General features: G+C 35.6%; 2 protein-coding genes across 2 annotated transcripts in view; one reads left to right on the top strand and one right to left on the bottom strand.

Moving 5' to 3' along the window:
• Nucleotides 1-14,378: 14,378 nt before the first annotated feature.
• Nucleotides 14,379-15,713, bottom strand: LOC122088977 (aspartic proteinase CDR1-like). Its single transcript, XM_042658379.1, has one exon. The coding sequence runs from the start codon at nucleotides 15,711-15,713 to the stop codon at nucleotides 14,379-14,381; it is 1,335 nt and encodes a 444-aa protein (XP_042514313.1).
• An 8,271-nt stretch (nucleotides 15,714-23,984) lies between these two features.
• LOC122088976 (heat shock protein 90-like) overlaps nucleotides 23,985-26,622 on the top strand; it is a 6,471-nt gene continuing 3,833 nt past the window's right edge. The window contains exon 1 of the mRNA XM_042658378.1: nucleotides 23,985-24,138. Coding sequence (XP_042514312.1) covers nucleotides 23,985-24,138 — 154 coding nt within the window. The remainder of the gene's footprint in view (nucleotides 24,139-26,622) is intronic.

The raw sequence follows: 26,622 nt of genomic DNA, 5'->3' as shown, positions 1-26,622 counted from the left end.
AATTTATTCAACCTTTCAAGGCAAATAGAGCTTTACAGTATTCCAGAGATCCTTTAGAAAGGAAGACCCCCAAAAATCCACGATGAGAGAAGGATAGGACCCATTTAGATATAGGGTGGGCTATCCCAATCTCACCCATAGTAATATGCACAATGCTACAAAAGGAAAAAAGATGACTTCAAAAGTAAGATATCCTAGACAATGGAAAAGATATTAAAAGGAGGGGAAGAGGGGGAGAGACACTTGATAAGCACCAAGGAGTCCGAATGGATGATAACACTTGAGAGGCCAATTTGAATGGCTGAAGAGAGGGCCATTCTAAGAGTAAGTCTTCACTCACCACAACCAGCATAAACACAAAATGATCCGAAGCAATAAGCCTACTATAATTTACTTGATAATATATAATGGCTCCAGCTTGACAAGGCCTAATATGATGTATATTAATCATTTCTGGTCAGTCTAGGAAAAATATAGACCCAGCCTAGCGCAGCCAACCAAGGACTCCGAATGGATGATAACACTTGAGAGGCTAATTTGGATGGTTGAAGAGAGGGCCGTTCTAATAGCAAGTCGTCACTCACCACAGCCAGCTTAAACACAAAATGATCTGAAGCAATAAGCCTACTATAATTTACTTGATAATATATAATGGCTCCAGCTTGATAAGGCCTAATATGATGTGTATTAATCATTTCTGGTCAGTCTGGAAAAAATATGGACCCAGCCTAGCCCAGCCAAATGTTTGAGATTGCTTGGCCAATATGATCTTTTGGTTCCCAGTTTCCACCCACCTTAAAATCTAAAAGAGGTAGTGTGTAATATATATATATATATATATATACTAGTAAGAAATACACGTGCAAATGCACGTGGGAACAAAAATGAGTAATATTAATTCAAAGTTTCATTTGTTCTCTTATGTTGAGAGAGAGAGAAAGAGAGAGTCGTGAAAATGCATGTGAGAACATAAATGAGTAATTTTAAATCAAAGTTTCATTTGTTGGGACAACAGTTCAAATTAGACCGAGTCAGGGCACATGTGTAACAAAAATAGCACATAGACACTTTATAGTGCCAAACTCAAATTCAAAGATGATCCTTGCCACGAGATGAACCTATACGATAATTTAATAATGTAAACAATATAGCTGAACAGGAACCATATCCACGTTAATAGAATTTGCAAAAATAAAGTGAATGAAGTTTGGTGCATGATCCATGAAATCTGAAAATATTTTAAAGACAAAGGCAGAGTATATCTAATTTGCAAAGAGGCATATTCAATACAATGGTATTGCGAAAGGTCTGTATATTTGAACTTACATGACAATCCATATAGCTCCAACGAAAGGGGCAGCACCCCACAGCAACCCACATACAAGGCCTATAACTTGCCTAATTCAATGTAAAGCATCGCCCAATTGATCCTGCAAAAAAGAATCATGGACATTTACTAACATAAGAACATTTTGGCAGCAACCAATGACACTGCAAAATTTAGAGATGATCCTACAATAAGTTTGAAGATGTAGGATTGATGATTGTTAATAAAAATCATGTTCTAGGTTATAAAAATAGGAAACCTATAATGAATTTATGGGAATACCGAACATTTGATATTAAAGAATTTGTTCAATTATAATAATGCACTAACATGAACAAAATTGAAAACCTGGGAAGCATCTATTACACAGATTGGGCAAAGAATATAAAAGTCTTAAGATACAAACTCAAGCTGTAAGATTGAAGAAAAAGGAAAAAGTTACACTTGACTTTACCAAAAAGGCAATATTGAAATATTTTCCAGTATTAAAAACTCTATAAAAAAATCATTGACTCACTAAACTCTCCTCCACAGCCCAAAATTTCCTATCGAAGTCTATATATCATAAATTGGATATGAAAGTTGCTGCCCTCTCTCTCTCTCTCTCTCTCTCTCTTTGTTTTGGATTTGCAGGTTACCTTATTGATTGCATTAGCTGTAGAACTTCAGGGATGAGAACTAAGTAAATAAAAAGAAGTCAAATAACATGAGGAAAGTGAAATATAGGCTAATGACAATGAAACTTTCAATTTTGAAGGAACCAAAATTGCAATCCCAAATTAATTTTTCAAAAAAAAAAAAATGATTTCTTCTTTCCCACTTTCAGAAATAAGAGAAGAAAGGGAGAGAAGGATAGTTGCATACTAATAAAATTACCCAAATACAAATACCTCTTCGGAAATCAGGAATTGAATTGGAAGAGATAGCAAACTTGCAGTGTTGAATTGTTGCTGTATTCATGTCTTGCTTGTGGAAACCATTTTGATTGAATAATGATGAAATACTCCAATCGCTTAGTCACAGAATTGTGCTAAACAAAGAAAACAGAGATAAGACAGAGAGAGGTAAGGAAAGCACACTCATATTAACTGTAGCCTACGGCCATCTCGACAATTCCCTTTCCCTTTGGTTGTTTTTCGGCCATGGTTGCGGCTGCTCTAATGGTTGGCAAGAGTCGTTAGAATCAGATGGGAGGATAGAGAGTTCGGTTCGAAAACGAGAAGCTTATAAAGTTATTCCGACTGAATAATCTAATTTCAAATGGAGGAAAGAAGCAATAGATGGTTGAGATATTTAGTTATAGTAATTAAATTTTAAAAGATTTACAAGATCTTTTATTTTTGGAAAAAAATGGATGCATTAAAGATTTAGAGAAAGTGGAGGGTACCAAAAAAGAATAGAAACAATAAGGTATATGAAAAAAGTAATAATGAAAGATTTACAAGATCTTCTATTTTTGGGATAAATGGATGCATTAAAGATTTAGAGAAAGTGGAGGGTACCAAAATAGAATAGAAACAATAAGGTATATGAAAAAAGTGATAATGAAAGATTTACAAGATCTTTTATTTTTGGGAAAAATGGATGCATTAAAGATTTAGAGAAAGTGGAGGGTACCAAAAAGAATAGAAACAATAAGGAATATGAAAAAAATGATAATGAAGAATTTAAGGTATTTAAATAAATAAGAAAGATAAAATAGTCCAAGGAAAAGAGTTTCAAAAGAAGAGAGAGAGAGAGAGAGAGAGAGAGAGAGAGAGAGAGAATCGTGAGAGAGAGGAGGGAGAAATTTTAGAAAGAATTTTTTTTGTATTATGAAAACTCTTCAAAATATAGATTTTAAGAAAAAAGAGACCAACTTAAGAGAACGTGTGAGAGGGGAGGAAGAAAAGGAAAGTAGGAAAAAATGAGGGAGAGATAAGGAAAGGGATGTGATAAGAATAAAGAAACTAAAATTTAGAAAATATATAAATATTAAAAATATATATAAAGGGTACCAACAATATCGAAAAAATAAAAAGAATTGACTAAAAAGATAATGAAAAATATGATGTATTTAAATAAGTAAGAGGGGTAAAAAAGTCAAAGAAAAGATTAGCCACGAAACATGAGTACATACTTTTATATAATAGTATGATATATATATGAGAGAGAGAGAGAGAGAGAGAGAGAGAGAGAGAAATAAGGAGACTAATATGATATTAAGCCACGAAATTGATACTGAGATTTGAGACAAATAATATGACAAAGATCCCAAAAACCAAATATAAAGGGTACCAATAATATTGAAAAAATAAAAAGGATTGAAAAAGGAGATAATGAAAAAGATAAGGTATTTAAATAAGTAAAATAGATAAAGTAGTCCAAGAAAAGTTTAGCCACGAAGCATGAGTACATGCTTTTATATGATAGTAGTTTAATAGTATGATAGTATGATCATACTATAATATTATATTATATTATATATACTCTCATGATATATATCACACTCAAACTCTCACGAATTTTAGTTTCCTGATTCTCTCTCTCTCTCTCTCTCTCTCTCTCTCTCTCTCCTTTTTTCCTTTTTAATCCTACATTTACTCAAAAAAAAATCTTAAAATTTTTATAATTAAAATAGTTTCCTTATCTCTCTCTCTCTCTCTCTCTTTCACACTTTCCTTCTCCTTTTCTTTCTCTCACATTACTTTCTCTTTTTAAAAGATTTTTATTTAATAAAATCATTCTATATTTAATCTTTTGTTAAGTAGTTTCTCTATTTGTTCTTTGTCTCTCCATATAATATCTGGCCCAAATCTTTGTCTTTCTATATCCCCTCCCTCCGATTGCTTTTTTTTTTTTTTTTTTCAATCAAATAATTTTCTCACCATCATACGACTTCCTCCTCTCCCTCGACTCCTTCTATTCCATAACCCTAATCGTGAGCCCTCTCATGGTTCTTCTCCTTGAGGGAATGCTGCTTGACAAAATAAAGCTAGCCTCCTAGATCCAAACTACCACTATCTGTTGTTGCAGGAATCCATATCACATTCTCGTGGGTTAGAGAGTGACACTTACATTTGAAGAATCTCTTGATTTGTGTGGACTTTTGTTGCTTGTAGTAATTTTTATTGACTTCTGTTTGCTCTTAATCTCTCATCAATGGTTGATATTGTGTACATCATTGTTGCTTTCATTGAAAGATCAACGTATTAGTTGATATGCTGATTAAGAATTTAGTGTGAATAATCTGATTATCAACTAAAAGTCTCTAATCTTCGTTGCGAAAACATTTTTTTATTTTCTTATGTTTGAGGAAGAAAGGTAAATTTTGGTATGTTTTGTAGGGAGCATATGCATTCTTATAGGTCACTTTGCTCCATTGAGAGTGAAGGATCTACAATTCTTCATGGTCTTACATTTAATTCAAGGATCTACAATGGCTATCTCAGAGAAAAATTGTATTATTAATTTTTTTTTTTTTTTTGGTTTTAAATTTTTATTAACTTCTTATTTCTTCGATTGGTCATAGAGGAGAAGCAAGAAGAACTAGAACTTCCAAAATATCGAGACCGACCCAAGGAGCACAGAGATGATCAAAATCCTGATTATGAGCCAACTAATTCAGAGCGTTTCACGCCGTGGCTCGTCCTGGGACTGTTGATATACCGTGAGGGCCATCTCTCATACTTAAGTGGAGTGCTTTTTTTCCTTTTTTCGGGGTAGCTGGAGCTTGTTCTTCAGTTTTCATTCTATTGCCGTAAAGTTATGTGGATGCCTAAATCACTACAGTGCTGTTTTTTTAGGTCAGCCGATGCACTGAAGATATCTATCGAGAACAGCAAGGCTGCATTTGGTAACGTTCCAGAATAATGTTTCTGGGGTCCTTTTGTTCTATAGGAACGAAAAAACGGAATAAAGCGTTTGGTGATTTTATGGTGTGTTTCCTTTTTTTTTTAAACGAAACGTGAAAAAAAATAATGGTAGAAACGAGAATTGACGGAACGACAAAAGGTAGTTCCGTCGTTCTAGTTTCGTTCCAAAAAAAAAAGAAAAAAAAAAAAGGCATTTTGACACAAAAACTGAAATTTCCGTTTTTTACATGAATTGTTGTTGAACGGAAACATTACCAAGCCCAAGTATCTTGGAGGTCAGTTTCACTGATTTTCAACTAGTTAAAGAGCCATATGTGAATTTTGATTTACCTGCTCTCTCTCTCTCTCTCTCTCTCTCTCTAGATTGAGGAGGTCTTTTATTTGAGTCGATTTTTTATGGTTCTTAACAGTTGAAATCCACGAATACATGCAACGTCCTCTAGCTCTTGAAAGTAGAACTTTTCCTCTTCTCCTTTGCTGGATGAAATCTCTGTGTGTACTGTATGAATGTTCTTCAGGTGACGTGAAACACACGCATTTAGTGAAAGGATTAGACTATGCCTTACTTCACAAAGTAAGAAGTGAGATTGACAAGAAGCCAGATGTTGACAAAGTGACCGATGAAAATTCTAGGTAAATAAATATTCTCCAATGGTATTACACTCACATGAAATGGATGCGATTCTGTCTCCTAAATTCTATTAGCTTTTGGCCTGTTAGTGTATGTTTGAAATTGTTGCCATGCATGGAGTTCTGCACTGCAGAACTTTTGAATAATAACTTTAGTTGCCTGCTAGAACTTTACTGCATTAATCCTGTATCTTTCTTTAGGAACATCTTGATGAGTTATATTTTTCCATAGAATTTAGCGTGAATTATCTGATTACCAGCTAAAAGTTTCCAACATTTTAAGATTTTTTTCGCAATGGAAGACTTTTAGTTCTGTGTGCACTTCTTTTATTTTACTTTGATACGTATTGGAACTAAAAGGCGATCATATTTTTTCTTCTAATAAAAAAAAAGTTGAAATTGTTATTAGAGGGCAGAGGGGCGCTTAGCTGTCGTTGTAACAATGTCACTTTGGATTATCTAAGGCTTGATCTTTTTGTTTAGGTCAATTTTATCTGATAAACGCATAATCCTGAATCCAAATTTTATTTTGTCTGCTTTTTAGACCAACTTACTAAATTAAGAAACTAATTACTCAATTTTATTCTCCACTCCCACATTAGCATTTAAACATTATGTTTAAACACATGTACTTTCTCCACCATCTAACAAATGGCCACACATGCGTTTTTACCAGTATATATATATATATATATACTAGTAAAAAGACACACGCGCAAATGCACGTGGATAAATATATATTTTTTTAATGTGTTTGTGAGGAAAAATTGCACATGTGAAAGAGAGGAAGAGAATGGAACAAGGAAGAGGGGAGAGAGATTCAACAATCGCATGTTATAGTGAAAGCAACATTTTAAATGGAGGTCATTAAAAGTACAATGCATTTGATGGCATTGAAATTTGTTGAAAATATTATTATACTTAAGCATGAAACTGAAAATATTGTTGTAGTTAGGCATGAAATCTCAACAACAAAATAATGTGTAGAGACACCCAATGCATAGTTTGTTAGAGAATAGGATTGAACTGACAAACTCAGAACACTCCAAAGCTAGATTGTAGTGATTTAAAGTTTCAACGTCACAGGTAGTTCAAAATTTAATCCTTGTATTGCATGTGTTTTCATTTAATTTCTCTAAACCAATTAATTGGTTTGTCTTTTCCGTTAGGCTCCATTTGCTTTCAGATAAAATAATATAGAAGGAAAATTTTCAAATAACAAAATTTTAAGTAGGAAATAGAGATGAAAATCGAAGCATGATTTGTGTAGCTGACCATTTAGTCGGTATAAGATTTAGTGTTGAGTTGAGTTGTACAAATTTTACCTAAAACTTTTCTTTTTTTTAACCTGGAACAGATGAAGCCTTAAAGATCCAATAAAAAGAATTATGAACAACTTTAAAGACTCCATTTTCCAGCATTGACTGAGGAAATTGAATTGAGCACACAAATGTTTAGAAAGAAGAACATATTTGCATCAATGTGTGAAAACAGTGACGTGGCATACCACTCAATGGGAGCTTTTATTCTAAGACAAAATCATGGTTTAAATGGAACCACAAGCATAAATGTAAACACCAAATCAAATTGTAGAATCCCAATGATGTGTTGTTGAATCAAATTGGTATCCAAATCATGAATCATAGGATCCAAAATGATTCCCCAAATAATTGAAATAAAATGAAGAAAAACATAGAAAAATCCAAGAAAAGAAAGAACTATTTATCCATATAATTCAATATCTATCATTAATTGAAAACACTATAAATGTTGTTTGGCAGCTGATATAGCGATACTAATACTGTACAAGATTCACATTATGTACTTACACATACATCTTCTTAAAATGAATAAGACTATCATCTACAACAATTAAGAAAACCAATAGTTTGAAGCCTCCACCAAACCTCCTCAAAATAAAAGGAAATAAAGGCATCGAATGGGATCAAATATCATTAGGTATTGAAGGAGAGATAGTTATAATTTAAAGGAAAGAAAAAGCTTGAAAATTCCTAACTCCTGCTCAAAGGAAATAAAAACAGAAAATCAAGGGTGTTAAAAACCCTTAGTCAAGTGTTAAGAGTGGTTAACGAAAAGAAAAAGAATTGAAAAAAGTGCAACAAAGGAAACCAAAAGATTGATTTTGTTGTGACTGAATTCAACTAATTTCCACGGAGTCACTCGATATATGAAGGTGAAATTAAATATTTAAGATGGTAATTAACTACAACATCATGCTAATGACATGAGGGCCCAAAATCGTCCATGCTGAAATACCAAATTATCAAAGAGAGGGAAGGAGGTGTACATAGAAAACATAGTTTAACAAAGAAAGACTGGGAACTCATCCAAAGACAACAAATCCTAAAAAAAGAATGAGCATTGGAATTAGTGGTCGCAACTTGCAATCTAGTTTGAGATCCTCTAGTGTAGTCAGACACCTATCAATACGATAAATAATTTAAACTCCAAATTTGTCAAGAATAAAGAATGTTCCCAGTAAAGAAGAAAAACAAGAAAGGGAAGTCATGGGGCAAAACTCTATTCATGTATTTATTTTCAATTCTATGAGAACAACATTTCAGGTTTTAGAGGGGTAAAAAAAAATTGCAAAAGTGAAAGTCGATAAATAAAGGTTCTATACAACACTCAACGCTACCTAGGAAAGATAATTATCTCTTATATTTGGATAAGCCTCTCATAGTCAGCTCATGGGTGAGAAGCTGCTTCCAAAGATGCACATGTTTAGATGGGACCTTGGTGCTTCTACTTCTGGGCATTCTCAGAATCCAGATTATGATAGACCCAGAGGCACTATAATTTCTAAGGACTGGGGGGAGGGTGCTTCTTGAGTTTTGTAGAAGCATCAATACAACACATGAGCCAGTGACTCGAATCAAATAATTAGAAACTTGAAGAGAACTGCAGGGTCAAGTCACAAGTAACACAGTCAGTGCCATCCTACTCAACTGGTGGATCACATACCTTTGACACTTCATTGTCTACTTCTTCACTATCAATACCCTTCATATCACAAACCCACCATCCTATCCATTTGCATCTCAAAATGAACAAAACAGTAGCTTCACTTCTAAGTTGGAAAAAAAAATGCCTAGTTCAACTCATAGTAGGATAAAGGGAATTAGTGCACTTGTTAACAATGAAAAAACTCTACACTCAAATGAATAAATGGCAATTTGCTTAGATGAGTTGCTAAAATTTTAACAAACAATATGTGAAAATTCTGATGAGCTTGATTGCTTATGAGTTGAATAATTGGAAAGCTGATTGAAATTATTTCTTGGCCTCTTCTCCGCAATAAAATTCAAGGTGGTTTGTAAGACGATAAACAAACCCAAAACCCGAAAGTGACGAATTCATTCCCTTGCAACACACAACAAAATAATTGAGATGAACCGATTAGACAAACCTTCAATAGAAATTGTGACCAAGAGAGAAGGTCTCATTGTGTGATCAAATAAAAATTGCAATCACTATTAAAGCTACCATAAATTTCCTCACATTGTTGCAAAGCTTCACACCCATTTCTTAGGATGTCCAAAAAATCCTCAATTAAAATTTCAGTAGGAGAGAGAGAGAGAGAGAGAGAGAGAGAGAGAGAGAGAGAGAATAATTCGACTGACCTGATAGTCTTTATCAAATATCAAGTTAAACTCTCTTCACAGGCGATGGAATGATTATTGCTCAATATATCAAACCAACATGGGATCTTCAGAAATAATTCTAACAGAAGATTAACAACGGGGTTTATAACTGAAACATTAACATAAAAACATAAGCAAAGAGAAAGAAGAAGACCAACACAGGTATGAATATTGACATGCAATAAATCACATAAGTGAATTAGATTGTGGAAAGAGCTTGGATCCTATTCTTCTCCCATACTTTAGGGGATGCAGAAATAGTTGTGAACTCATTGGCCAAAAACTGTAGAGACAAAGGCTAGTTATTGATAGTACTTTGGCTCCGAAGGATAAGCATTTCAGAAAGAAAGTCGTCAGTTGAAAAAAGAGAGTTGTAGGAAAAGAAAAAGAGAAACCAGAAATTAGGAAAGTAAAACGTTGCACAACAACCAACCAAAAGAAAGAGACAGAGTGCAAGAACCATACCCGGGATCCATATTAACAATGTCGCATAACTCTATGTTTATTGCCTAGTCTAGAAGAATCAGAAATTCACTGGTTTACCTTTCTACACATGCCATAGCATTATTTGCCATGCTTGCTGGCTTTTTGACTCCAGGTACCTTATGTTACCTGCTAGAAACAAAGACAACCACAAAGAACACTCAAATTTTCCGTCAAAAGCACCTCAAGTCCTCTAATAAAACAGAAACATCGAGCTGTTCATGTAATTCTCCGTTCATGAGAAGAAAAAAAAAATCTAGTACAAGAGAATTTGTAGGCATCTGAATTAAATATCTATTTCAAACAAAAGAATACTAAAAAAAAAAAGAAGACTATCAAACTTCATTAGAGCATTGCAACAAATTAAGCCTACAATCATTCTCTCTAGGATGACTCTTTACCATCATAATTCATTAGAAAGAACTCAAAGAGAGCTACAACTGAAAACCAGAACATCAAGAACCCATAGAGAAAATGAATAGGAAAACAAGAAAAGGCACGAATATTACAAGATTCGAAAAATCTAAGCATGAAAACTCAACTATCAGTTTGTTTCTGTCTTTCTAATATCATCAGTACCATTCATTATACAATCAAACAAAAACCCAAAAGAAAATCTTCAATTTCTCCGGATTCTTGCCAAGTGATATGTAACTAAAAACCCAATACACAAAGACCAATAATAACAAGAAAAGAAACTCTTAGATTTTGCTACCTAATGAAAGGAAGAAAGAAGGAAGATTGTGTTGATATACCAAAAAACTAATAAATAAAATAAGAAAAAGATTTCCAAAATAGCAAAATTGGTATATTTTTAAGATTGAGAGATCGTGAAGGGTACCAAAGAAATAGAAAAAGTGAGAAAGATGAATAAAAGTGATAATGAGGAAATTAAGGTATTTAAATTTGTAAGAATGGTAAAATAGTCCAAAAAAAGATTAGCCACGAAGCACGAGTACATGCTTTTATATAATAGTATGATATATATAGTTTTTTATAAATGGAAGCGTAAAGATTGAGAGAACGTGGAGAGCACCAAAGGAATGGAATAAGTGAGAAAGATGAAGAAAAGTGATAATGAAGAAATTAATATATATATATATATATATATATTGTTTTTTATTTAAATGCATGTACTATGCTTCGTGGGTAATCCTTTTTTTTTTTTTTCTTCTATTTACCTTCTTTCCTCTTGTAATTTAAATTCCTTTTTTTATCTTTCTATTACTATTTTTTTTTTTCAACCCTTTGTTTTTTTTAAATAATTAAATAAAAAAAAATCTTATTTTCTAGATTCTATCATCTCAATTGCTTTCCTAATTTAAAGAAATCTATATTTTCTAAATTCTCTCTCCTTTATTATTTTCCTAATTCATTTGATACTTTTTCTTATGAAATTAAACTAATTTTGTCAGCTATAATTACAAGAAAAAAAATTCCTATTTTCTAGATTCTCACTCAATTGTTTTCCTAATATAAAGAAAATATATATTTTCTAGATTCTCTCTTCTCTATTGTTTTCCTAATTTCGTTTGATTTTGTTTTATGAATCTAAACTGATTTCGTCATCTATATTTACAACAAAAAAAGAAAATCCTTATTTTCAGATTCTCTCTCAATTGCTTTCCTAATATAAAGAATCTGTATCTTCGAGATTCTCTCTCCTCTTTTACTTTCCATTTTTTTTTTTTTTATTGAAACCAAACTAATTTCATCAAGTTTCTTTATCGATAATGTTTCTCTAAGCTTGAGAAAGAAAGATGGAGGCATTGCTGCTGTATCAAAGTTTAGTGGAAGACCAACTAAGGACATTGTTCAAGAGAAAGCATTGTGCTCTGCATTTCTTAGGGATGGTTCATACATAAGAAGGGTTGTTTGCTTGCTTCTTACAATGATCTTAGCAGACATGGAGTTTCACAATGGTACAGGACAATCTTTCCCTCACAGTTTCTTAGAACTATTTCCTCTGTTTTGTTGAGCTTTAAGTAGATTTTATGTGGTCCTCCAAATAATGATCTCATTATATACAGTATTTTTTTATCCACTTTTCTATTTTATGAAGGCATTCTTTCAGTAGTATTGGAAATGGTGAACATAAGAAAATCCTTAACTTGCTTCTCTTTCAGTTTCTCTGAAAATTTTTCTTTACTGTTCTCTCATGGATGCTTTTCCTTAAAGATGAATGAAATGCGAATATGGCTTGAAAGTATGACAAAGCTATGGCAATAAGGAATAGGAGGGTGACAAACAAACAAAGAGAGAGAACGATTTGCTGCAGTCCAGATGTTTAAAACCAAAATCCTTCATTTGTGATGATCATCAGCCCATCTTATGTGGAAAAGAGAATGGCATTGGTAAGTTCTTTGAATGTGCTATACCATTGTGATGTTTTTTAGACTAGATTCTCAATTTAATTTTCAAAAATGTTTTGTAAAATTTCTGGGTTTTTGGTTTTGGTGGAAACATTTTTTTTTCTCCTTAAAAATTTTCGGATGAGACATTTGCTTTATTCTGTCTCAAAATTCAGTTACAGATTTTAGGTATGATGGTTTATCTAGCAATTTTAATATACAAATCTTCTTGTACAGCATTTTCCAAGACTATTTGCCAAAAGGTACCTGAAAAATAGAAAGCATGACATCAAACTATCAGTTTCAAATGGGAGAATGTGGATGATCTAGTGCATTCTTTCTTGGACTATTTTACCCTTCCGCAATGAATTATGATTGCAATGGTTACCTTAATTCCCTTTTATTAGTTGCACCAAACTTTATTTTCTTTTATTATCTTGGTACTGCAGTTGATCGACTATAGTTATATCTCTGAATCCCTATCATTTTTATTTTTTATTTTTTAATTAAGTCTGAGTAGTGCGTGCATCTCTTCCTCAATAGATTCATGGAGAACGATTTTAAGGTCTGATTCAGTGTACTTATGTTGTGAATAATGTGATTTGATTTAAATTACAAATTGATAACTATTTTGAATCTTTTTTTTTTTTTTTGCTGCAATAGTTACAATTGTTTATTTTTGGTAATGAATTATTGTTGCAATGGTTACCTTATTAATTCTCTCTTATTGGTTGCAATAGGATTTATTTTATTTTGTTATCTTGCTACTGAATCTCTTTCTTTTTTAATGTTAATGAAGTTTGAGTAGTGAGTGCATCTCTTTATTCATGAATCTGCTTGATAATAATGCTTTCTCTTCTTTTCGTGGATGATCTCATCTATAGGTAGTTTGACATTAAGTTTCAAACTTCTACCCCTATGAGAATTTCAAAAATATGTTGCAAAAGGCAGGTTTTACTTGAGGGGGGGGTTTTTTTTTTGGGTCAACTTTTTAATATTATTTATCGCCTTTAATTCGAAACCTTTGTCATGAATACATCCCTTACCTCTCCCTTCCTTCTATCTTATGTCACTTGTGACCTTTCTCTCTCTATATTCTCTTCCTCTCTCACCATCTCTGTCAAAGTAAGACCATACATATAGCTTTAGTTAGTTCATAGTATTTTTTCTACCGATGTGCATTTGCACTTATATTTCTGCTAGTATAATATATATATATATATATATAGATTAGATTCTCAAAATGGTCCACCAACATTATGCCACTTTGATGAATATTTTCTTACCTTGTTTTTGTATTTTCTTTCTTGATTTACTATCACTATATGAATCCATGATTTTGGTTTTCAACAAAAACTAAATAAATAAAGTCTATGATTGTCTATTTATGGTATCCTTGATGACCTCCAATTTGGGTTCTCAGATCCAGTATATATGGTATATTTCCATAAAGAACAAAAAAAAAGAGTATATATTTTCTTTCTTGCTTGCTTTATTATTATTAATTTTTTGGGTAAGATTTCTTGCTTTCTAATCACTGTCTACACAAATGCTATGTGTGTACACACCTAGATAAGTGTAGAAAGACCGCACTGTCCCGCATTGAAAATTTATGATTCACACTTCAATAGATAAGCAAGTGGTCATAGTTTTATTTTATTTCTTTATTTTTGGTAAGAAAGTGATTAATAGTCTTCACTCCAAAATTATAAAATTAACAAAAATACCCTAGGCGGTGCCCTCAATTGAACAATTGAACCCTTTCCAATGAAAACTGGAGCGCTGTATTATTTATTCCCATAGCCAAATGAATTTGTAAGGATTTTGTATAGCTAAGACATTGTATGAGAGAGAGAGAGAGAGAGAGAGAGAGAGAGAGAGAGATTTTCAAAGATCTGATCATCAAATTAATAACCAAGGGAAAAAAACACTAAATAATTAATGAAATGATAGCATCTGCATAGCATCATTGAATCTATCATAGATAATACTGCTGAAGCAGTAATTTATGACAATATTATTATTACAATCAGAGAGTTCACATCCATATAATCTTCAACTGAGGAAACTATTGCCTCGTGCAGTCAGTTGGCTTGAAGTAGACCTTCCTTGCTTCAAGATCATAGCCAATCAAAAAATCATTTTGAGCTATATTCCCAATTATAGCAATATCATCTTCAACAGGTTCAAAGGTAATGCAAACAACGTCTTCACTTACCTGAATAAAAGCATTCAGGGTTTTCAACTGTACATCTGCACCAGTAAAATGGGCAGTGATTGGAACATTGATATCAGTACCTACTTTGTAGCATAAGCCAAGTTCCCCTATAGGGTCAGCAACAGTTGCAGCATTAATTGATTTTTTCAATTCCGATACAAGATTATTATAGAAATCAGAAGGGAGATATGTCAATGTTGTTCCTGAATCAAGGATAATGTTTCCCTCGACAGCATTAGCCTTCCTTGAGTACTTCGTCTTGAAGGCCAATCTCTTATTTCCAACACTAATTCCTTCAAGGGTCACATAGTAGAAAGTAACCAGATTTTTCGACACTAACGGAGTCGAAACAACACCATCACCGGAGACCACAGCATCACTACCAAAATTCAATTTGCTCCTGGCATTAGTATCGCCTATAGGAACCAAGCAGTAGGAGAATTTACCACCAATAGATAATTTCATTTGTGAAATCAGTGATAGAGGACCACCTCCTAGGCCAACTAAACCACTTCCGTTGTTCTTATAGTTGCCTTGATTGTAATTTCCACAACCAAAGATTTTCTTTGGTAAGGAGACTGAACTACTACTAGTGGAACCCAATGTGAATGTCTCAGTAGCAAGATAACCATTAGTGAATGATTTGTCTCCATAACCATAAGAGTACCCACAAGAACCTTCAGATGAACATTTTTTTTTTCCTACCAAATCACATTCTTGTGTGTGGCATGATATGTTTTTATAGGTTGATGATTTGGTAGGATCAAATAGGGGAGCATTTTGTTTGTAACATGGTACACAAGGCTTGCATTGTATCCATATAAGATCACTACCTGTATCAGCAATTGCAAGGTTTGACACAGGTGGTGTACCAAATGATATTTCCATGAGATATATTCCACCGACAGTTGAAACCGTCGTCGAAACTTGAGATGGAGAGATTAAGGACTGCTTGAAATAATTGACACGGGACACTGATCGACGGAAGGCATTCTGTAGACGCTCGAAATGAGTCACCGACGGGTCATAAGAAGGAGAGAGTATTGAATCCCAGTGGATAAGATCGACACTGAACCCACCATTACCATGACCAGCTTCAGCTTGGGAAAAGGTGGAAAGGTAAATGGAGAAGAAGACTATGACTAGAGCAGGTGAGGGTGAACAAGAACTAATATAAGAAGCCATGATTATGAGGAGGGTGTAGAGAGAGACGTGAGAATTGGATATTTGTAATAGCTATACTTATAGTTAGAGTCTAGAAGACTACACAAGAACTATATGGAAGGTACAGATATGGAAGGTGCAGAGGGATTTGATTCACGATTTACTGTTTTCATATTCAGGATTTTGACTAGATTCAAATCCTCTTGGAGGCTTTTCAATTCTTACGCGGAATATAACCAAAGTCTTGTGGATTCATCTGTGAAATACAAATGGCCACAATATATATAAGGTTTATCCCATCAAATTGATTTTTGAGAAATCTTTTATAATTTGCTTGAAATATAAGGATGCTTCCTTACCTTACCAAAAAGAAATATAAGGAAGCTTGGAAGTTGGCAATAGTAGCAGAAGATTAAAAGACAATGTATCAGTACAATGGGTTGTTCCAAGTACAATTAAAGGCGGATTCTTTTAAAAAGTAGGGTCAATAAATTTGAACCCATCCGGTCTGCCGTGTGGCAACTTGCCAAAGTGGCCCATGCTAGAAGAGTTCTCTCTCTCTCTCATACACAAACACACACAAGATCGGTCACCAGAAAGAAAGAAGGAAATATTTCAGCAAGACATTTCTTCAATAAGCAGATCATATAAGTGCTATTGTATTAGCAGAAACACAAGGTAACTAAAAAGAAACTGAAAATCAAACATGGAAATTTTTCATTAAGAAAAGGAAGATGAATCATCTTTTCAATATCTATTTTTTTGAGCGAGTGCCTTATTTGGCATAAATGAGAATTCGTTCTGAAATATAGCGAAAAAAATAAATTTAATTTTGTAATCATGTCATCAAGCCTCACAGAGATATAAGGTGTTCAAAAAATCCATCACGTGGAAAGGGAGAATAGTACCTTGACCATTACGAGTGTAGTGCCTCGCAGGCAACTTAACTCTTACACAACAAATGTTACTAAAAATGATTTAACATGATGGTATGTATATTCCAAAATCATCACTATATCTATTATATTGTCTTGGAAAACTTGATTTTTGGAAAACAGTATATTCAATACAATAGCATGATACGCTATATTGTATTGAAAGACTTGATTTTTTGCAGTAGGGTCAAAATATTTAATACTACGGTAAACTCAGATATTGTCCACCTAATTTGTATATTTTTAACAATGGGATTTCTACTATCATCCAAAGTTTGTTCTTAGTATTTACTCAGTTCAGGCCCATTTTTCTTGGAAATTTATTTTTTAAGTTAATTCCTAAGATTATTGCTACTCGTGTTTCAACAATGCTACCTGAGTTGATTTCAGGAGAATAGGGAGCTTTCCAAAAAGGAAAGATTATCTCTCAAACATATGTGTCGCCTTAGAGTTAGCCAACATGATGCATGTAAAATCTTTTGGAGGTAGTGGGGTTGACGTTGGACATTCAGAGAGCGTATGATACTTTGGATTGGGTTTTTTATTTTATGCGCTCCGTAAACTTGGGTTTGCTCAACTTTGGATTGATCATATTCATCAGATTCTTAAATCTACTAAACTTTCAATTCTGATCAATGGTGGACCTGTAGGATTTTTTGGTGTTGAGTGTGGGCTGAGACAAGGTGGTCCTTTGTCTCCAATGCTTTTTATTATTGCAGAAGAGGTGTTATGTCGAGGAATTAGAGAGCTTGCTGATAAGGGACTAAATAAGTCTTAATCTAGTCCAAGGAATGTCTCCACTTCTTCTCATTTGTTGTATGCAGAGGACATTATGGTTTTCATGAAGGCTAAAGTTTGTGGTGTTCAGAGGCTGAAATCTTTTTGGATTACTATCAATCCTACTTGGGCCAAAAAATCAACTTAGATAAGTCTAAGATTTTCTTATCTGTTGATTCATCCAGCCCGCAAACCACTGCTCAACTGGACCAGTGCAAGATATGACTTCAAGCTCACTAAGACTCAGGGTCCAATCGGTTCTAAAATCACCACACAGTGCACTGAAGATTCCCTTTCTATTATCGAGTCTCCTTTTACTTGTACTTTTTCTGAATTTCCTTCTGTTAATGAAATTCCACACTTTCAATATGTTAAGTATGTAGTCTTTCCAGCTATGAATGAAAATTCTGATTTCGAGTATAATTTATCTCTTTCTGATGATGATCTTAACAAAATAATTGATGAATATCATGAGTTGTTAAAACAATCTAAAGAAAAAAGAGATAAACCTATGAGTGAGGACACTCGACTCATTAACTTAGGATCCGATCAATACCCTAAAGAAATTAAAATTGGTGCAACCCCGAAGGAAGAAGAAACCTCACAAATGGCCAGTCTGTTAAAAGAATTTGCATGCTTGGTCCTATGAAGACATGCCTGGCATTGACCCAAAAATAGTGCAACATCGACTCCCTATGTATCCAGATGTGAAGCCTATCAAACAAAAGGCTATAAGAATGCGGCCTGAATGGAGTGAAAAGATTAGAGAAGAAGTAATTAAGCAATGGAATGTAGGATTCTTGCAAGTCATAAAGTACCCCCATTGGTTGGCTAATATTGTTCCGGTTCCAAAGAAAGATGGAAAAGTCAGAATGTGTGTGGATTTAAGAGATTTGAATAAAGTCAATCCTAAAGATGACTTTCCTTTGCCTCATATTGATGTATTGGTTGATAGTACGGCAAGACATGCCTTATTGTCATTCATGGATGGGTTTTTGGGATACAACCAGATCAGCATGCATCCTGAAGATATGAAAAAGACTGCTTTTACCACCCCTTGGGGGAACTGTTACTATAAGGTAATGCCATCTGGTCTAAAGAATGCTGGAGCCACATACCAAAGGGCCGCTACCACTATTTTGCATGATATGATTCACAAGGAAGTGGAAGTCTATATTGATGATATGATTGTCAAGTCTATCGACAGACAGGGGCATATCCCAGCACTAAGAAAGTTTTTTGAAAGAATCAAGAAATTTCAATTATGGTTGAACCCTCAAAAATGTGTGTTTGGCACGAAGGCAGGAAAGTTATTAGGCTTTCTTGTAAGTGAAAGAGGTATAGAAGTGGACCCTATCAAGATTAAAGCAATCAAGGACATGCCTACACCTTGGTCTGAGAAGGAAATACAAGGATTCCTTGGTCACATCCAATACATCAGCTATTTTATAGCCCAATTGACCACTATCTGTGAGTTGGTGTTCAAGTTTTTGAAGAAGGATCAGCCTACACAATAGAATTCCTAATGTTAAGAAGCCTTCGACAAAGTCAAGGGATACTTGTTAAATCCACCAGTTCTTATGCCACCAGTAAAGGAAAAACCACTTCCGTTATATCTTTCAATAGGGAAATTCTCGATGAGGTCCATGTTAGCTCAGAAAGATAAGGCAAAAGGAGTAGAACAAGCTGTCTACTATTTGAGCAAGAAATTCTTGGAGTATAAAGTTCAGTATACATCATTACAAAAGACTTGCACAGCTCTTATTTGTGCAACAAGACACTATATGGTGGCATATCCCATTCACATGATTTCTAGAATGGATCCTATCAAGTATTTATTCAAAAAGCATACACGCATTGGTAGAATGGCAAGGTGGTTGCTATTACTCTCAGAATTTGACATTACATATGTCAATCAAAAGTCTATCAAAGGCAGGACAATTGCGGATCACTTGTCTGCACATCCCACAGAAGATGGGAGATCATTAGATGATACTTTTCTAGATGAGGAAATCATGTTTGTTGAAGAAGAAAACTCTATTAACACATGGAAATTATATTTTGACAGAACAACCAATCAAAGAGGTTTTGGGGTAGGAGTGTTATTAATAACACCCGACGAGCTGTATTTACCTTCATCTTTTCGGCTTGATTTTCTATGCTCCAATAATATTTCTGAATATGAAGCATGTGCAATTGGCCTGGAGATAGCTCTGACAATTGGGGTAAAAAGAATCTGAGTGTTTAGTGACTCATCCATTGTAATCTTCCAAACTCAAGGTGAGTCTGTAATTCCTTTAATTTTGGGTGGTGTCATTCTATACAAAGCTTTAGACACTAACACCGCTCCAAGAACTAAAGCCGGGTTAGGTCATCTGGGAAGACATCAGGAAATTCCCTAACTATATTCAGTTCCTCTAATGGTGTGACCTTTGCTTCTACATCTTATACTGAAGGTAGGTAGCCCTGACATCTTTCTTCCAATAACCTTTCCACCTATAAGGCAGAAATGAGAACCTCTCTAGGTTGTTTTATCTTATCTGTTTGATACACAAGCTCTTCACCATCATCACTCACCACCTTAATTTTTTTTTCGGCACACATGACATTTGCCCGATAAGTAGATAGCTAATCCATGCCCAATATAATATCAAAATTCTGCATATTAAATTTGATAAGCTAGTCATCCAGCATCTTTTCACCTATATCAATGGGACATGGTCCATACACTTTATTTAATTGGGTCAATATAACAATCAATTTTCTTTCTAAAGCCCTGGGTTTCATATCAATCTTTCTAGCAAACCTTTTAAATATGAAAAAATGTGATGCACCAGAGTTAAATAATACATAAGCTAGTATATCCGAGATAGATATGGTACCTACTACGACATCGGGGCTTGCCTCAACCTCTTCAGGTGATAGTGCATACATTCTTCCCTGAGGTGGACCACCTTGAGTTAAGGCAGGTCTAGGAACAGGAGGTTGGTTCTGTGCCACAGCTGGTTTATACGGGCAATCCTTTGCAAAATGTCTGAGCGAATGGAAAACATAGCACCTCTTCTATGAGGCTAGCACTGGTACTAGTGCCCTCTGTATCTGGCCCTGTACAGTAGAAGGATGAGGTGACCGAGGGGCTGTAGGTACCATGCTGGTGTTTGGGCAAAAGGAGGTAGTACCCGATCTATCGACTGGGCGGGGCATGTATCCTGATGACCTATAGGGCTGCTATAATGATGGTCTATAATTATATGGCCCACAAAAACTCTTGTTCGGGCTACCAAAATCTACATGGGGATTAAAACTCCTCCAAAGCCCAGATGTGGTGGAAGACTCTCCCTTTTGCTTGTTTTCTATAGTTTTGGCCTTCTGGACAATTTGAGCAAAATCGGTCAAGTCCATGGCCCCCAAAATTGTGCCAATAAATACTTTTAGTCCCTTCAAAAACTTCTTTCCCTTTTCCTCTGCTGTGTTCATGTGTGGGGAGGCAAAGTAAAATAACTCCTCAAACTACTACTAGTATTCATGGACAGACTTGTTTCCCTGAGTCAAAGCTGAGAATTCAGTTTCCTTCCGATCTCTGAAGCTTTTGAGGGGTAATAATTCGATAAGATCAATTCCTTGAACTGTTCCCTTGTTGGTTCCAGATGGGTTGCCACCAAAATAGGCTTAGAAGCCTTCCACCATGAATCAGTTTCATTCCTTAATTGTAACTCAGCACAGATAAGCTTTTGAGGTTCTGTACATTCTACCACCTCAAATATCTTTTTCATTTCTTGGATCCACCGATCCAGTTCTAATGGATCACTTCCCACCTTAGTGAAGATAGTGGTAACTGCTTCTTAAATAATTCCACCACCCTTGCAGTAGTGGTTGCTGGTGGATAGTGCGGAGGATAAGCTGGGTAATAATGGTACAGGGGTGGCACCATATATAGAGGAGTGCCATATGGAGGAAACCATGGAGTGGCTACAGGTGAAATACGCCCTGGTTGGTCCTGTGGTGGTGCAGCAGGTAATGCACTCCCTTATGTCTTGACAGGTGGTGCTCGAAGAGAAGCAACCCCCGGTTGAACTCCAACACCGGGTACAACAGGTGGATCTTGTGGGAGAGGTACCCCACAAGGGTTAGGTGGTTGTCTAATGGGATAGGTACCACGTGGTCCCCTCTTGCACTACTACTGGATCTAGTTTGTACCATGATGCTTTGTACCTAGATTGCATTAAGATTTGGTACAATTAAGTGCCACATTTATTTCATGTAACCACAAAATCAATGCACATCATGCCTCTCATTTTGTTTTTCATAGTGCATTTCATCATCATAGCATGCATTCCAGACATTGAGTTCTATATGGTATTGTAATTATTCCACATAGGCATGCATGAAGATTAATTGCACATCAGTTCATAATTCATGCAAAAACAGGTTCTACAAGGCTTGAACATCAAATCCCCAAACTTTGGGATTTTTTTGCCCAAAAATCCACACCGGCGAGTTATACCGGCAGGTGGGTTATTTTCAGGACCCGCCAGTGGCAACCTGCCAGTTGCCCACGCTATTTTGTTTTAAGGGCAGAAAAGCCCCTATTTTTAAGACCTTTTATTTCTCTCCTTTCCCTCTCTTCTCCAAACCACCCAAGGCGACAAGAGAAGGATCTAGGAGCCCTTTGCAAGCCCTATTCACACTTCCATTTGGATTCCGAGTTCCTCAAATCTATTCTCAACATCAAGTAAGTCGGTTTCTCTCCTTGCTCCATTGAGATTTTGGTTGTTTTTGTTCCATGCTCTTAAAAATCTGTTTTTCTTTTAAAAATCCTCCAAATAGAAAGAATGTGGCATGCATGTATGTTGTTTGTTCCATGGTTTTCATTTTTAATCATCACATTTACCATTTCCATGGATTCACAACCATATTTTCCCAAATTTTTGTTGTTTTAGGGTTTTGTTCATTTCCTCTCTTATTTCTTGTAAAATGTTTGATTCAATGAGTCTATATATTTACATTTGATTGCATAATAGTGGTAGGAGTGTTACATTGCACATATGCATCACTTTTCACTCTTTGGCATGAAATTCTCCCCATTTCTAGGTTAGTGTTCTTGGGAAATTTGGGGCTTTCACTTGTTTGACCTCAATATGCCAAATTACACACATTTTCATGAAATTAAACCTTTCCTCATATGTTATTGCCAACAATCTCATCAATGCTCTGAATATGCTAGGTTTATACTCTTCTCTGTGAAATTTGAAACTTTCCCTCACCCTTTAGAAAATCTATCAATTTCCTCAAATGGTTACCAACTTGGTATTTGCATGTATCTATACATTACATAATTGCTTTCCTCTCTTGTATCATGCTTGTATGATGCTTCAAATATCATAACCCCATGTCATTCGTTGTCAATGCGTTGTTTTGTCAAACTATCACTTATATATAATTATATTGTTTCTATAGCCTCTCACTAAAGGCTCTTTCTTCCACTTGTCATGTCACCTACATTGCTTCCATTGTATGCCTTTTCCTGAATGTCGTTCCATTTACTTCCCTCCTAATGCACTTATCTTGTTGGTTACGCTCTTTTCTCACCTTTACAATTCTCAGTTGGTACCTTATCCGTTTTCTTATATCTTCTTCCCGACTTTTTGCATGATGTCTTCCCGTAAAAGGAAAGGGAACTCCCTCTTCATCTAGGAGTGGGCATGCTCCTAGTAGGAAGAAGAAGGGTGCTACCTCCAGTTCTTTTCCCTCTTGAGCCCGACTTACTAGAGATCTTTCTGAGGACCTCAAGGATTATGATGAGAATATCTTTTGCAGTCTTGAAGCTGCACTTTCTTGGAGCACCTTCTCCAAAAGACCAGTCCTAATGGAGAAGTCTGTAATGATGAAGGACTTCACTCAGGTTCAGTTACTTAAGAGGTTCACAGCCCTTAGTTGGGAGGCCATGCTATCAGTTGACCGCCTATGCTACCCGAATCTTGTCCGGCTGTTTTATTGTAACCTGAAAGTGGTGTATGATAGCAGAATGTATACCCTCACTAGTCGAGTGAAGGGTTGAGACATCAGGCTACCGATTGACTTGTTGGCAGGGATTCTGTGCATCTCCATGGAGGATACTTGATACTATTGCCCTCCTAGGGGTAAGGCTTTGGGTCCCCACATGAGCGAGACTCTCCAGAAGCACATCTATCGGACCATTTGTGGCAACACTATCTGACTAGAGTCCGAGACTGCCATCCTTCTAGATGTTCGAGTTTTCAGCCGATTGGTATAGTTCAACCTACTTCCCTACACCAAACATCGGAACCAGATGAACTTCAGAGCTCCATATGTGGCATACTGTCTCTATACTGCTTTGGGTAGTCCTCCACGACTATGCCTTCCATATATGGTTATGAAGACCATGGAGTACCATGCAGCCCATCCTACTGATGGCAACTACCCATATGCTCGATCACTTACCAAAATATTCGAGCACTTCCAGCTAGCTCTTGAGGGTGAGGTGGGTAGTGTCCCCTAGGGTAGATTTGGCCGGGGCATCCTACATAAGATGAAGTTGTTTCATTTGATGAAGCCTACAATGGGGAAGGCAGCCCAAAAGGAGGGCGACAAGGAGGAGGATGACAATGACTATGTCCCAGAGGAGGAGGACGTGGATGTGGATATAGAGATGGAGGATGTGGTCCCCATCAAAGTAGTTCCACTATCTCTAGGTGGAGCCTTTGATTTCCAAGGTTCGATGGCCAGGAGAAACTCCTGACAAGACAGGTGGCCATGCAAGAGACCTAGGTAAGCTTGGTTATGGCATGGACATAGATGATCTGGACACTAATTTGGACTTAGCATCTAGGGACATGGCGAGGAGCCTGAGATACCTTTAGGAAGACATGGATTTAGTTCACCACCGATTTGACTATTATGATCAGTGCTTGGGTATCAACTCAAAGTCTCGGCTGGGGGAGGTCGTCGACATTAATGATGATGACGATGAGGAATGATAGGATTGTTGATTTTATTTTCTTTCTTTTGGAATGTGGTTCTAGAATTCTACCTTCTTTTCTTTTACTCATATATTCTCTTTTCTTCTGTTGTGATTTGTGAATTCTATGTTGTGTATGAAAATATTTTGTGGTTATGTAATTTCCCTCTCTATGTGAAACTTTTGGTACCTCCAAGTTATGAATGCATCGTAGAAAAATTTTCAAGTTTTATGTACTTTTAGATTTTATTTGAAGTCTTTTATGTTTTCCCCAACCCCTTGTCTATTTTTGGGTTTCTAATAATTAATCTTGCAAGCAGTGTGTGATTAGAGGATCGCCGCTATGATACCACCATTGTCACGCCTCATTTACATAGAACCAGACCAATGATCGGGTTCCCTCCGGGTAATCCAAAACCACCAGGATCATCTGATACAACAATCACAGCACAACAAGCCACACGTAATCATGGAATATAATATAATAGTTCAGCGAAAGTCTTATCATAATGATTACCTGTAATTTCCTGTATAATCTTGATACCCAAATTGTTATACATAAAGTATTTACATGTGGGCCCGTAGGCATAATATTTACACAAAAAAAGAAATTTAACTATCAAGAGCACAAAAGGGAAAATAAACCAAAAGAATCAAAAGGAGTACAGTAAATAGGATCTGTCACTGTTGCCCTACAACACAACCCTCACATGGGCAACCGTCACCATATTTGAATTCTTCGTAGAGCCACCAATCCCCACTAGGGATTTTTCAGTGGGACCCAGCACGGGTTCCTCTACAGAGTATCCTGTAAAATCATCTAAAAAGGTGTGTACACAAGGGGTGAGTTCACTAGCCCAGTAAATGGAAAGAAAGACGCACACAAGTAATTACAATCAAATGATCCTATATGCATGAGATTCATTTTATTCTTATTCACCTAAACAATCATGTTAGGTCATAGGTAACATGCTACTCACAATCACAGTGCATGTATGCCCCAGGTATGAGATGCGTTCTCCATCCCATGATATGCCCATAGGGTTATCAGAGAAGGCCCACAGTGAGCACTCAAAAAAGTAAATCGTGGTCGAACCTCAGCAAAAATGTAAATCATGGCTGAACCACAGCAGAAAAGTAAATCGTGGCCAAACCACTACAGAATATAAAAGCAATACGATTGGCCCTCTAAATATATCACCAAGGTTTTCAACTGTCCTAATGATCAGCCAGGCGTACTTCTAACCACCATGTCGGTCCGCTACCAATGCTTCCCCCCAGTGATAACCCAACACGTAAATCCCTGTTGGGAAAGATCGTAGCACGAGAAAATATGATATCTTAACCACATGCTCCTATATGAGATAGTACAACTGCATAGTACTTCTGTGCCCCATTCCACGGTGTACCAATGCATTTGTTTTCAAGCCGACTACGGCATCTATTCTAAAAATCTTACACATGTTCAGTAAATCATCATCATACCACAACATATGGTAAATCCATTCTCATGATTCCAAGCAAGTAACAAGCATTTAGAAATTAAGATACAACATATTCAATTCTAAATGCATCATTCATACATTAAGCATATGCATTGGAGTGGCCATCGAAATATTAATATAGTCAATGAATGCACAAGATGCTGAAAACATTCCAAAATGAAGAACAAAGTTCTCTCCCCACTTATCTATTCTTGTGGAAGAATCTGCACTCATGGCACGAGTAATATCTGGAGTGAGAAGATGAGTTTCTCGAAACCTAGCACAGACAAGGAATTTAGAAATACATCTAATTCAGAACTATAAATGACATAGGATATAGACATGACATGTAAAATAGTGTGAAGAATGTTGTCGGTGAGTTTGAGTTCCATCAGAGCTCATTTGGGCTTCAAATGGGTCATACTAGTGGGTAGGAGAACCCACTTGTGCAAACTATCCAAACTCAGAATTTCTCGAGAGTTGGACAGATCTTTGACAACCCAAACTATATTAGATGAAGATCGACATTCCAATGCTAAGCCGTCTGTCAGAGCAGATGGTGATGTAGCTCAATACACCTAATTCGACTGAGCATTGACATATTCATGGATTCTAGCAGTCCTGATGCCACTATGCTTATGTCCAAGGAGCCCATGGCTTATCTTGTAGTTATCATAAGCAAAGAGAAGATGTGATGATTTATCAAAATATTACTCATTTGCTACTGACACAACCAAACCTTTACCACTGTTGCA

Source organism: Macadamia integrifolia, chromosome 9, assembly GCF_013358625.1.
Source record: "Macadamia integrifolia cultivar HAES 741 chromosome 9, SCU_Mint_v3, whole genome shotgun sequence".
Classification (NCBI taxonomy): Eukaryota; Viridiplantae; Streptophyta; class Magnoliopsida; order Proteales; family Proteaceae; genus Macadamia; species Macadamia integrifolia.
This window is presented reverse-complemented; position numbering and strand designations above follow the sequence as displayed.